The sequence below is a fragment of the Asterias rubens genome, chromosome 8 (genome assembly GCF_902459465.1).
Source record: "Asterias rubens chromosome 8, eAstRub1.3, whole genome shotgun sequence".
Taxonomy (NCBI): domain Eukaryota; kingdom Metazoa; phylum Echinodermata; class Asteroidea; order Forcipulatida; family Asteriidae; genus Asterias; species Asterias rubens.
Genome location: NC_047069.1, coordinates 12,367,777 through 12,380,264, shown reverse-complemented (window position 1 = coordinate 12,380,264; position 12,488 = coordinate 12,367,777). Strand labels below are relative to the sequence as shown.

At 38.1% G+C, this 12,488-nt stretch overlaps 1 protein-coding gene across 3 annotated transcripts in view; it reads left to right on the top strand.

Moving 5' to 3' along the window:
* Window positions 1-8,595, top strand: part of LOC117293714 (C2 domain-containing protein 3-like) — a 46,387-nt gene extending 37,792 nt beyond the window's left edge. For all 3 annotated transcript variants that reach the window (XM_033776135.1, XM_033776136.1, XM_033776134.1), the window contains exons 38-45: window positions 775-880; window positions 1,158-1,393; window positions 2,266-2,413; window positions 3,871-4,098; window positions 4,778-5,148; window positions 5,348-6,306; window positions 6,802-7,556; window positions 7,872-8,595. In XM_033776135.1, the coding sequence (XP_033632026.1) occupies window positions 775-880; window positions 1,158-1,393; window positions 2,266-2,413; window positions 3,871-4,098; window positions 4,778-5,148; window positions 5,348-6,306; window positions 6,802-7,556; window positions 7,872-8,051 (2,983 nt within the window). In that variant the 3' untranslated portion in view covers window positions 8,052-8,595. The remainder of the gene's footprint in view (window positions 1-774; window positions 881-1,157; window positions 1,394-2,265; window positions 2,414-3,870; window positions 4,099-4,777; window positions 5,149-5,347; window positions 6,307-6,801; window positions 7,557-7,871) is intronic.
* Window positions 8,596-12,488: the final 3,893 nt, after the last annotated feature.

Below are 12,488 nucleotides of genomic sequence, written 5' to 3'. Positions count from 1 at the left end.
TTTGAGATCAGTAATCAATTTCAACATTCTAGTTTTCTATTTCCTCAGTATGATCTGTAAACTCGAATACTATTCTGTAGTCTCTCATTGTTTCATTTCAATTTAATTTCTTATCAACATCATGTTTAAAAAAATGAAAAAAAAATTCCAGTGTGCATCTTACAATAAAATAACACAAGTAAAATTATGTAAAATAGAAAGGAAGAAACGGACACACACACACAGTGACAGAGATATTTACAATTATATAACACCCAAGCAGATCCTTGCCATTTGATTGGAGGATTGTCCGTCACGTGATAGCAAATAAAAGTACCATTGCACGCTGAGTCACTCGCCGTGCTTTTTCGTTCCATCCGAAAAGTACCATTGCACGCTGGCAGCGTGCAATGGTACTTTTCGGATGGAACGAAAAAGCTGAGTAAAAACATCACTGCGTGCGCGTGTCTTTGGTAACGCAGCAGGTGTTACTGCAAGAAGGCATAGTAAAATTACTAGCATTCGGCTTCTACAGTTGAAATGGTTTGTTTTGAAAGTTGTTTCTTTCAATCAAAATGACAAAGTTCTACTTGGATGTTATATAAAACAAATAATGAATGTTTTTCATTCGTGCAATGGTGCGAATATGTTCATTCGTTGAAAGCTGGAATGTTCCATTCAACTCGGCTCCGCCTCGTTGAATAGAACATTCCATCTTTCAACTCATGAACATATTCGCACCATTGCACTCATAAACATTCATTATGTGTATACCATTGTTTATCTCCCATACAGTGGTCTGTACCCATTATTCCGGCCTGGTTCTACTGATCTTGGAGGTAGCTGCATGAGGGTTCATCTCAGCTTGAAGTACCTCCATGGTGGGATGACACATCAACAGGTTGGCATTGTACACTGCTGTATTGATTGTTAACTTTGATTTTCAAAGATTTTGGTAGTTTTGGTGGCTCAATTTGGAGGTGGTTTCGGTTTTGAAACTTTTTGGACTACTTTTTTTTTTAATCATCCGAAATGTTGAGTCATTAACACCGGTTCTTTTCAGAACCAACACCATTCAAAAAGAGATGTTCACATGGTGTTACCGCAAACCTCTTTCAGTTATACTTCCACCACGCAAACATTATACAATTTTACTTTATATGTATCTTAATGTTTAGGAATGGTCTGAGGAAGATGAACACCTCCCGTCCTCATCCCAACGGACTCATCCTCCGCCCAGTCATCCTTCACACCAAGACGTTGCCGTGGACCCTGAAGAGGCAGCAAGGAGGATTGAAGAGGAGCGGAGGAGACAGCAAGAAGAGTATGAGAGAAGGAAGATGATGGAGCCGGTGTTGATGGGCGTGGCTGTAGAGAGAGCAATGCATCTTCCGTCTGTCCCAGGCGTAAACAGGTTAATAAGTTTGTTGCCCATTGAACATTTTGTTTGTTGTAACACCATATTTGTATATCTACTTGCTGGGGAGTTCCACTCTTGTCAATTGTTCTTTGTTCAACCCCCAAATCATTTAAAATTACCCAGTCAGTTTCCTTTGTGTTTTATAATATTTGATGCTGGGTAAATTATAAGAACTTGTCTTGCAATACATTACCTGCCGCAGAGAAGATTTTTCAGAAAATTTGAAGATTTCTCAGTTCTGAAAAGAACTGTCCTGCTTATTAACTACAACCTGGGGAGGAGGTAGGAAATCGACCAGGTGTACTTTTGCTTAGTAGATTTAGGGGACTTCTCATTATAATTTCACTTCCGCAGAGTTACTAATGGTCTCAAGGTTTCGACTTGTCTGTTCTGGTCATCATCATCGTTGCACATCTTTCCCAAAATAAGTGTGTTCTCTGTGTCCCGAGTGAAATAATGAACAAGATTTTAGTGTAAAGTTTTGATGTAATTTTTAAAACTTAGTTCACAAATTCTGTATTGTTTTCACTTTTTATTGTAAATTGTTGCAATTCGACATGTTGCTGCTGACATTTTGTTTGTATATGTATATACTCACTAGTTATTTACTTTTCTCTCCATCGTCCCATCGTTGATTTTATCTTCCGTCTTCTGGGCCCCCTTGTTGTTGCCCTCATCTATGTCCATCCCAGGGCCTGCTTTCAATGTGTACTACTGTTCTATCATCTCTATCATCCAAATATATTTTTATAAAATATTTTATCCGTCGGATAATTGGTGCTTGTGCTGTTGGAGGTTGTGTTAACAAAAATAAAAGTAAAATAAAATAATAACATATTTTCCATTCCAATCCATTTCCTCTCCAGATTGGACGACAGTCTACCCAGTTGCTATGTTACCTTCCAACAGGCTGATGGTGCCCCTGTTCATACAGACACTGTACCAGACAATGATCAACCAGTCTGGGGTTCTGAGCATGAAGTTAGGATTAGTGCTGAAGTGCTTGACCGTCAGGTGAGTGTGGCTCGATCAGTTTCAGAATTGTCAGCAAAAGTTATTATTTTGTTTTCTTTGCGTCGGTCAAATCTCAGTTATAGTGTTTGAAAATGTGTTTTTGTGTATTGTATTCCTCTTTACGTGTATCTTGTTCAGATGTCATTCATTTTGTTTCAAAAGATGGTTACATGTATGTTGTTTACAGATTGCATGATGTATATTGTTAACAAATCCAAATTGTATCTTTTGCAAATGTCATGTATATTTTTTGCAAATGTTGTGTACTTTTTCCAAATGTCACGTATATTCTTTGCAAATGTCACGTATATTCTTTGCAAATGTCATTTATCATTTTGATATTTTTGGCAAATGTCATGAATATTGCTTGCAAGTGTCAGGTATATTGTTTGCAAATGTCATGTATATTGTTTACAGATATCATGTATATTTTTTGCAAATGTTGTGGGTTTTTTTTCTCCAAATGTCACGTATATTGTTTGCAAATGTCATTTTGACATTTTGATATTGTTTCAAAATGTCAGGTGTATTGTTTGCAAATATCATGTGTATTGTGTAAATGTGTATTTTTCCAAATGTCACGTATATTCTTTATAAATGTCATTTATCATTTTGATATTGTTGGCAAGCGTCAAGAATATTGTTTGCAAATTTCATGTATATTGTTTGCAAATTTCATGTATATTGTTTGCAAATGTCATGTACATTTTTTCCAAATGTCACATATATTGTTTGCAAATGTCATTTATCATTTTGATATTGTTTTTAAATTTTAAGAAATATTGCTTGCAAATGTCAGGTATATTGTTTGCAAATGTCATGTATATTGTTTGCAAATATCACGATATTTTTTACAAATGTCGTGTGTATTTTTTACAAATGTCATTTATAATTGTTTGCAAATGTATAATAATAACTATACTGTTTACAATGTCACCTATACTATTAACAGATGTCATTGTATGGTTTACAAATGCCAATTATATTGTTTACAGAGGTCAATTGTATTGTTTACAAACATATTTACTGGACGTAGTGACATGTTTTCAATTAATTTTTCAGCCTGATATTTTTTTTAAGTTTTAAGAGGCAACTTGTAGTCAACCCCTTTTCTTAGCAATATATGTACGGAGTTCTTTAACATACAACAAACATGACCTACAACTTAATTTCTTTTTATAGAAATGAAGGAAATTCGTTAGGTTAAGTGTCTTGCTTAGGTTCCAAAAAGATAGATGTAAGCACTCAACAATTTTGCTTACCAGAATAGGTTCCCTGCCACCACTTTTTCATTTCTTATGAAATAAATTAGTGTCTACATGTAATTTGCTCAAATGAGATATTCCTTTTTGTAAAATTGTGTGAAGAAAGTGGTGACAGGATACAGAATTCTTATATTGCATCGAACAACTCAAACGACCACTAATGATTTTTCGCATGTTCCTCCCTACCACCAGAATTTCATCTTCAAGGTGTGGCATCAAGCGGGGTCCGAGCGAGACATGAATAGTGATCGTATGTTGGGCTTTGCCTCGGTAGACCTAGCACCACTCCTATCGGGGTTTAGAAGCCTCAACGGCTGGTACAACATCCTGGACTTCAGTGGTCATTGCCAGGGTCAGATCAAAGTCTCTATTATACCCAGGGAGAGCGTGTCACCGCTGAAACGATCGCCCAAACAAAAGGTTTGGACTGTTTACCCTTGTTGACATTTTACCCGTTTGCTCTGTTTTTGTTCTTGATCTTTCTCGCCCTGATGACATCACTTGAATTGGGTCAATGTACCTTTAATGTAGCACATTAATGGAAGGATAAAGTTACCTGTTCATGTTTGTTTTAATGGAAGGATAAAGTTACCTGTTCATGTTTGTTTTAATGGAAGGATAAAGTTACCTGTTCATGTTTGTTTTAATGGAAGGATAAAGTTACCTGTTCATGTTTGTTTTAATGGAAGGATAAAGTTACCTGTTCATGTTTGTTTTAATGGAAGGATAAAGTTACCTGTTCATGTTTGTTTTAATGGAAGGATAAAGTTACCTGTTCATGTTTGTTTTAATGGAAGGATAAAGTTACCTGTTCATGTTTGTTTTAATGGAAGGATAAAGTTAATGTACCTGTTCATGTTTGTTTTAATGGAAGGATAAAGTTACCTGTTCATGTTTGTTGTGTTGTCATTTAGCCTGTGAGAAAGACTCTGCTAATAGAGTGAAAACGTCAGGCCATTAACTTTTTGTTTAAATTTATACCATAGGTCTTTTTGGTTGGTAAATAATTTGCAACAGCTAGTTCTATTTTTCTCAACTGAAATTTTTATGACATTTATTGCATATTGATTTTAATATCGTTGTTTGGTTTTTCCCCCAGACAACCCCCAACACCTCCGCCATCTTTGCCCAAGGGTTCCCCCTAGTCCCGTTCTCCACATTCGCCCATCAGCACCAACCAAGCAAGCAAGTACCCAAAGAATCAAGCAAGCCCACAGGCCAGCAACCACCCCCTCCAAAATCTACTCACCCTCCTCAGTCACTAAACCACTACACCGAACACCTGCAAAATGTTCGAAGGTTCCATGAGGATCTCCATAGCAAGTTGAAAGTACAGCAGCAGGGTTGGACCACTGCGGAGAAGAGGGGGGACACTGGGAGGGGATCAAGAGAAGTATCTTCTGTAGGTTTTGAGGACAGAAGCCAGGGACCTACTGCAGTTTCAAGCTCATTTCTGATGACAAACCTCAGGTACAAATGAAAATGTTTTTTTAAATATTTTGTTTTGATCCTGCAACAAGGGTCTTTTTTGGTTGCGATTTCCCCATATGGTCTGTTGTCAGAAATATTATAATATGTCAGCATGTGCTCATATCGGCCCTCGCTACAGAGTTTTAATAACCAATGATTTGCATCTGAAACTTAAAAATATTGGAAATCTTGTCACCAGAAAAAACCTTGAGGAGCTAGACAGCATGAACCAGGGACTACAGCAGAGGTTGACAGTCCAGGAACCAAGAGAATCAAGCCAAGACGAGGAGCAAATGGCCAGGCCAGTGCCGCCTGCTCCACAGGAACCCCTGAGAAAAGGGGGTGGTCACCACAGTGTAGATGCTAACAGACGGCAAGAGAACATCAGTTATATGAGAACTAGTGATGAGGATATTTTGGAGAAAGTCAGGCAGGATTTAAGACAAGAGGGGAGTATTGAAGATGAAGATGGGCACAATGCAGATTGGTATGGCCAAGATATTGACGGGCGTGGCCAGGATATTGATGGGCGTGGCCAAGATACGGACAGGCTTGGCTATGATGAGAACATTCCTGGCCATAATGATGATGGGCATGGCCACAAGTTAGGGCGTGGCCATGATGAGGATGGTCATAGCCAGTATAAAAATGGGCATGGCCATGGTGAGTTCAGGCAGGGCCTAGATGAGGACGGTCATAGCCAGGATGAAAATGGGGGTGGCCCAGATGAGGATGCCAGAGTGCCGTTATATGAGAGTGACTGGGAGGACGATGTGCAATTTCGAGATGAAGACGATGTCATCGTACCTAAACCTCTGAATGACGTGTCGTCACCTTACTTCAGTAATGCCGTCAGGCCAGATGCATTCCGGGCAGACTTGACCCTTGACCCTTCGAGAGAACTGCATTACCAACTCCGAGAAACTGAGGCGGACTCAGAGAGAAGGAAGGAGGTTCAGGAGGAGGAGGATTTTAGAACTCTTGAAACAGAGAAGCGAAGGACAGTAATGGAGCATAGTGAAGGCCCTCATCATGATTTTTCTGCACAAGAAGCTCATGAAGAGTATTTGGAAGATCAAGACTTAAGGAGCCAAGCTTGGCAAAGTGATGCTGCTGAAAGTCTTCCAACCAACTCCAATGAATCGGAAAGGCTTGCAGGTAACTTTGTTCACTCATTTTATTTTTTAATTGGTAAGAATCAGAAAAACAAACTGTGAAATGTTCATGTAGTTTTGAGTATAAGATATGAAAATCAAAGTCCTGTTATATTTATTTTTGAAATGCAGCTCTTGTTTTTATGAATTAAATACTGTGTTTGAATTCTAGATTTGAACCTGTGGGACAAAGTTTTTTATTTTGTTTCCAGGTTTGTTTGTTTTTTTGGTCCTGTCATTTAAAATGGTATTTTAACAGGCCTGGAATTTTTTCTTTAAGAGGGCAATGCTGTCTCAATTTTTTGTTGGGAATTCCATTGCCATCTTTTTACAACTGACTAATATTGTTAAAATGTTTAAATTTAGTAAAAGTTTTTACCTCTTTTAAAGCTTTTGATTAATTTTAAAAACTTTTTATGTATTCTGGCCACATTTCAAAACTGCGATCGGTAGTCGAATCATGTCAAATCTAATCTAAACTAATTTATCTTCGCCGCAGATGTAAAATATCAAAGCTCAGATGGCGACAGAGACTCAGATTCCAATAATGGCGTCAATCAGGAGATACTAGCAGACAATGATATTGATGTCCATGTAGCAAGAACTCAACGGAATGGTGATGATCACCACAGACACTATATCAGTGCAATGAATGACGCTGTCAATAAACCCGAGGATTGGCACGCTGCGAGGACGGGCACAGAGCCTCATAGAGCGTCATCAGCAGATACCAAGACAGGGGAGGAGTTTGCAGATGCTCCGACTCTTACTCAAGATGCTGCTGGACCTGAAGATGAGAATTTTCAAGACATGGATGCAAATCAATGGATTGCCCAGGGTAATGAATGCCATACTGGGGTTAATACGGGTGATAAATACACACGTATAGCCCAAGGCAAAGTAACCCAGGTCAAAGGTCACTCACAAGTTGACCCTGATGACTGCCTGGGGTCGGAGAAAGGAGGTTTCTCAGAACATCAAGGTGGGGCTTCTGTACATAGTAGGCGAGGTGAAGATGGTAGAGGGGGTGTGGTGAGCACTGATGAAGAGTCTGTAGTTGTTGCCATCGACCCTGAGAGGCGGGTTGTCCAAGAAACTAGGAGAAAGATTCTGCCTGACAAGCCACAACCAGCGCCTGTCCAAATGCCCAACTTCTTCCTACCGGCGCATGATCTTGAAGCATCAATGAGGGCGCTGCACACAGTCACCAGCATCTTGCCAAGATCACAACCAAGACCAGTCCACAATGACCAGGTACATCTATCTTGAGTGAAAAAAAATTAGCTTTAGATTTTAACCTTTGCATGATGTGGGACACAGTTTACACTTGCAACAGTGTAAAATTATGGTGGACTTTTGATTCAGATATCTGCTCACGAAGGCGGGGGTTGTACATGTAGGTTAAGTAGGCCAAGTATAAACTTGTTTAGATGTCATTACTGGTACTAAGATCAAATTTATTTTTTTATAGAGCGTATGCTTCCATCAAATAGTGATACAAAACACTCTAAACTTTGCACCCTTATAGAATCATTCCTTTTTGTTCCATTTTGTTCTTTGACCTTTTAGATGTCGGAGTCCAGACCAACAGATGCTGCCCGAGATCTGACCCAGAGGTTAGCTTCTAAACATCAGTCAGGAAGAGCTGTAGCAGCTAGACCAAACTTGAAGCACTCCCATAAACTCCCAACTGCAGAGGAGGCTAAAAGAATAGCTAAGATATTTGCCTCTAGATTGACTGAGAGCTGACACAAAGATTAGCTTCTGAAAATCAGTTGGGGGAGAGCTCAAGCAGTCTGAGTTAGACCAACCATTAAGCACTCCCAAAAACTGCCTACTTTTGGGGTGGAACTAACACTGTAACCAAATCAGTCTGTGAAGGAAACTTGTGCACTGGCATGTCTGTGAGTGCTGGGGATGCTGCAGTTTATGCTCACGAAGGTAACACGCTCTAACTTCAGCGCCCAGTTTCATTGCTTTGGTTACTGTAGGCAACGAATGGGCACTTACTGAAGCAGGAAATTCTGTGCTTATGTATGTCGAGCGAATTTCACTGGTCAGATGGGAATTTGTTGCTAACAAGTGCGCATGACACTCCAAGCTTCTTGGTATTCTTCGCTTACACAGCTAGCGCAGAAACTTGGTGCTTGCCCTGTAGCGAAGAATGGTGATCACGAGCCGAAGCGCGGAATTCAGCGGCAAGCAGAGAAATGGAGTGGGGGACTTTCGGGACGCTTGGTGGCAGCAGACTTACCGGGTAAAATCCATTGTTCTCGGTAATGTGCACATGCTCAGAACTATGTAAACAATGACAATTCACCTGGTAAGTCTGCTGCCACCTAGCGTTCCAAAGTCTCCCATTGATTGAACCCAGTCCAGAACTCTCTGTGTTTGTATCCATTGATTATGATGAAGAATCAATTATAACTGTAACTATGTACTGTACAAATGTTTCATAAAGAAAGAGACATTTTCTTCTGTACATAAATTATAAAAGAACAAAGTTATTTATTCCCAAGTGTGTACATTTTAATAAAATATATATATATACATGCAACGCTTCTCCAATGAACGATGATAAATTATTAATTATTCACACTTGAGGAGTAAACTAGGAACAAGGTACAGCTTTAAAATGGTTAGATCATTTTAAATTGATATCACAACTTATCGCAACGCTCTCTATACATATACCTTTCCATTAAAGGCAGTGGACACTATTGGTTATTACTCAAAATATTTATGAGCATAAAACCTTACTTGGTAACAAGTAATGGGGAGAGGTTGGTAGTATAAAACATTGTGAGAAATGGCTCCCTCTGAAGTGGAGTAGTTTTCGAGAAAGAAGTAATTTTCCACGAATTTGATTTCGAGACCTCAGATTTAGAATTGTGTTTTTTCTTTCATTATTATCTTTGCAACTTCGACGACCAAATGAGTTCAAATTTTCACAGGTTTGTTATTTTGTGCATATGTTGAGGTGCACAGAGTGAGAAGACTGGTCTTTGACAATTACCAATTATAGTGTACAGTGTCTTTAAGGAAAACATGGTGCAGGATCACAAGAGAACCTTTTTGACAGCTTGCCTTTCATGTGAAAATCCGTAAAAGTAGCCAAAATCTTCTAAATGACATTAGCAATGTAGATTACATTCACACACAGTGTGCAGTACTCTCCACATATTCGCTGATATGTACACTTTGTAGTAATTCATTATTTAAATACTATACACACTGTCACATGAACAGACAGTTCACAAAATGAAATGTTAAAACTGAAATATCTACACTGTGAAATAAAACGTATGACAGATTAGTTCATATGAACAGCACTCCACTGTAATGACGTCGCTTTTGTTAAAAACATCGGGACGTCGGACAAACTTTCCTCCACTCGTTCAATGTCTGGATCAGTGGCCAAATACGCAGCAGTACAAGTACAGCCAAGAAGGCCATAGCACAAATATTAGCAATTTTCGCACACAGATGTTAGTGAAATTCGGTACTTTGTCTAAACTCCAGGTACTGAGCTTCTATTTGTAAGATAAGTTCAGGGTGCTTATGTGTGATTCTACAGAAAATTCTTATCAACTGCACTACTGTCATGACTGTAGAATGGCTGCCAACAGTATGAAAAAAAAAGGAATAAATGTAAATCTTTAAGAAAATATAACTAAAAAAAGAAAACAAAATACTGAAAATCTAAAGAGCCTTAACCAAAACAAAATGGAGATTTGTTCAAAAAGTATGTTTACCGATAAATCTGACCAAAACTTGTATAACTACGTGCTTTAAGCACCTGTAAAAGCTTATGTTAACCTTTGGCCTCTTGTCACACAATGGAGATTAATAGTTAGAAGGGGATAGTCTACAGTAGATTTTATTGCCTTTTATTGCCTTTCACCATCTACATGAGCCCAATTTCTGTTAGCAGAAAACATTGCCCGGCAATTATTTTTGCAATTGGGCTTTTGTTTGCAAGTTTTCATGCTTACTTTGCTTTATGAAATTAGGCCTGAGCAACAGATCACTTATCAGATACGTGATATGAATACATTAAATATATTTGTCACTGATTAGTCAAACTTATAACAGAATAAAGCAGCACCAAGATTTGCACATTTAATGGCCATCCTCAAATACGTATATGTACACTTGAGAGAAATTGGAACTGGCTAATTGTAAATCCTAACCTGAGTTTACAAAAAGCGGTAACTGTCTAAGACTAGTATCTGCCCGTTGTGTATTCACATATAAATGAAATTTTAAAAAAACTATGAATGTTTAACCTCAATCGGTCATCTGTGTCACAAGAACATAGTGAGAAACAACCTTTTTTTTTATTTGTTTCAAATATTGCATTAAGGATTAGCGAGATTAAATTGAAATTGTTTTTAGTACACGTAATGAACTTTTCCAACATGACCACTTTCATATCATGAACAGTTGTAACAGTTGTGTGCTTATCTGTGAATAATTATATGTTCACTCTGAACGGGTCCATCTAAAGATGGGACATCAGCAGTAGTTGGGTGTGACACCAAAAAACAAAAACTGCTGAGGTGTCCGAATTAATGGCAATGGATAGAGGCTAAACACCGACAGCTGTAGCAAAAGTCGCTTGATTTTGATTGAACTAATGGCAATGGATAGATGGCTGTTCTTTAATGTGGCTGTTGCTTAACAGCTACACCTGTAGCTAAAGTTGCTTGGTTTGGATACCGCCTATGGTGTTACATACCAACTTCAGTTCTTTACCCAACTTGAACTATTTACACATTAAACTATGGTTGGGTCGTCTACTCAAGTTGGTGTGACAGTAATGACAATAGTAATATAATAAACAAAGGGGAAAAACAAAACTTTGAAGGCAATAGGAAAAAATATTTCTGTTTCGCTTCATGAAGATCATCTCCACAGAGAGAGTACGCGAACATTTTGTCTTAGATCCAAGACTTGTCCATGTCAAAACTATGAAAACATTGTGACATAAATTTAGCAGCACACAGAAACAAATTTATCTTGGCACGAAATGAAAGCACAGATTCTTTGTGGTAATCGCTATCTTGTAGTAAGTATTAGGATACATGGAACATTTCTAATTAAGTAAAGTCTGCTCTCGTTAAAACAACGATGCTGGGACTGGCCAAATTACCACTGTTTTGGGTTTGAGCAAAAGGCCTTTGTTCATATGATTAGGCTTAAATAGTTTTTTTAGACTATTTTTCACTATTCACATTTTTTTAATTTTACCATGGGTAAGCAAAATTGAAAATCCGACTAAAGTGGGAAGAAAATCGTGCCTGCCCTTTATAACAGGAATGTTGTTTTAAGAGGACAGCAATACTAAGGGACACAGCGTAGAAATGAGATTCAGGACTTCAGTATGTACTCTTTATAAGCAGAATACTAAGGAACACAGCGTAGAAATGAGATTCAGGACTTCAGTATGTACTCTTTATAAGCAGAATACTAATAAGGAACACAGCGTAGAAATGAGATTCAGGACTTCAGTATGTACTCTTTATAAGCAGAATACTAATAAGGAACACAGCGTAGAAATGAGATTCAGGACTTCAGTATGTACTCTTTATAAGCAGAATACTAAGGAACACAGCGTAGAAATGAGACTCAGGACTTCAGTATGTACTCTTTATAAGCAGAATACTAAGGAACACAGCGTAGAAATGAGATTCAGGACTTCAGTATGTACTCTTTATAAGCAGAACACTAAGGAACACAGCGTAGAAATGAGATTCAGGACTTCAGTATGTACCCTTTATAACAAAAGTTGACAGAGGAACTCGAAACAGAAATGAGATTACTGGCATAAGATTTATAAGCAGAACGTCTATACTCTTTTTAACGTTATAATGAGTAAATGAGGGTTGCCTTTACATTCATTCCTATTGTTATTTTCAATAAATGCCCAATGCAAACCCATTTTAAAAACAAACAGATGGAAACGCTTTGTATGATAATACCAGAAATACACTCAAGGGATTATTTTCGACACAAGTTTGTGACTCTCTCCCCTTCAGATTAAAAATAAAGGTATTTATAAAAAAAACAATACAAAAATACATTTGGACATTATGAGACAAATTCAAATAAAACTTTGGGTAAAATTGTTGGACAGCAGGACAAGTGTTGCTCATGGGAGGAAAGTGGTTTGGAAGAATGCAA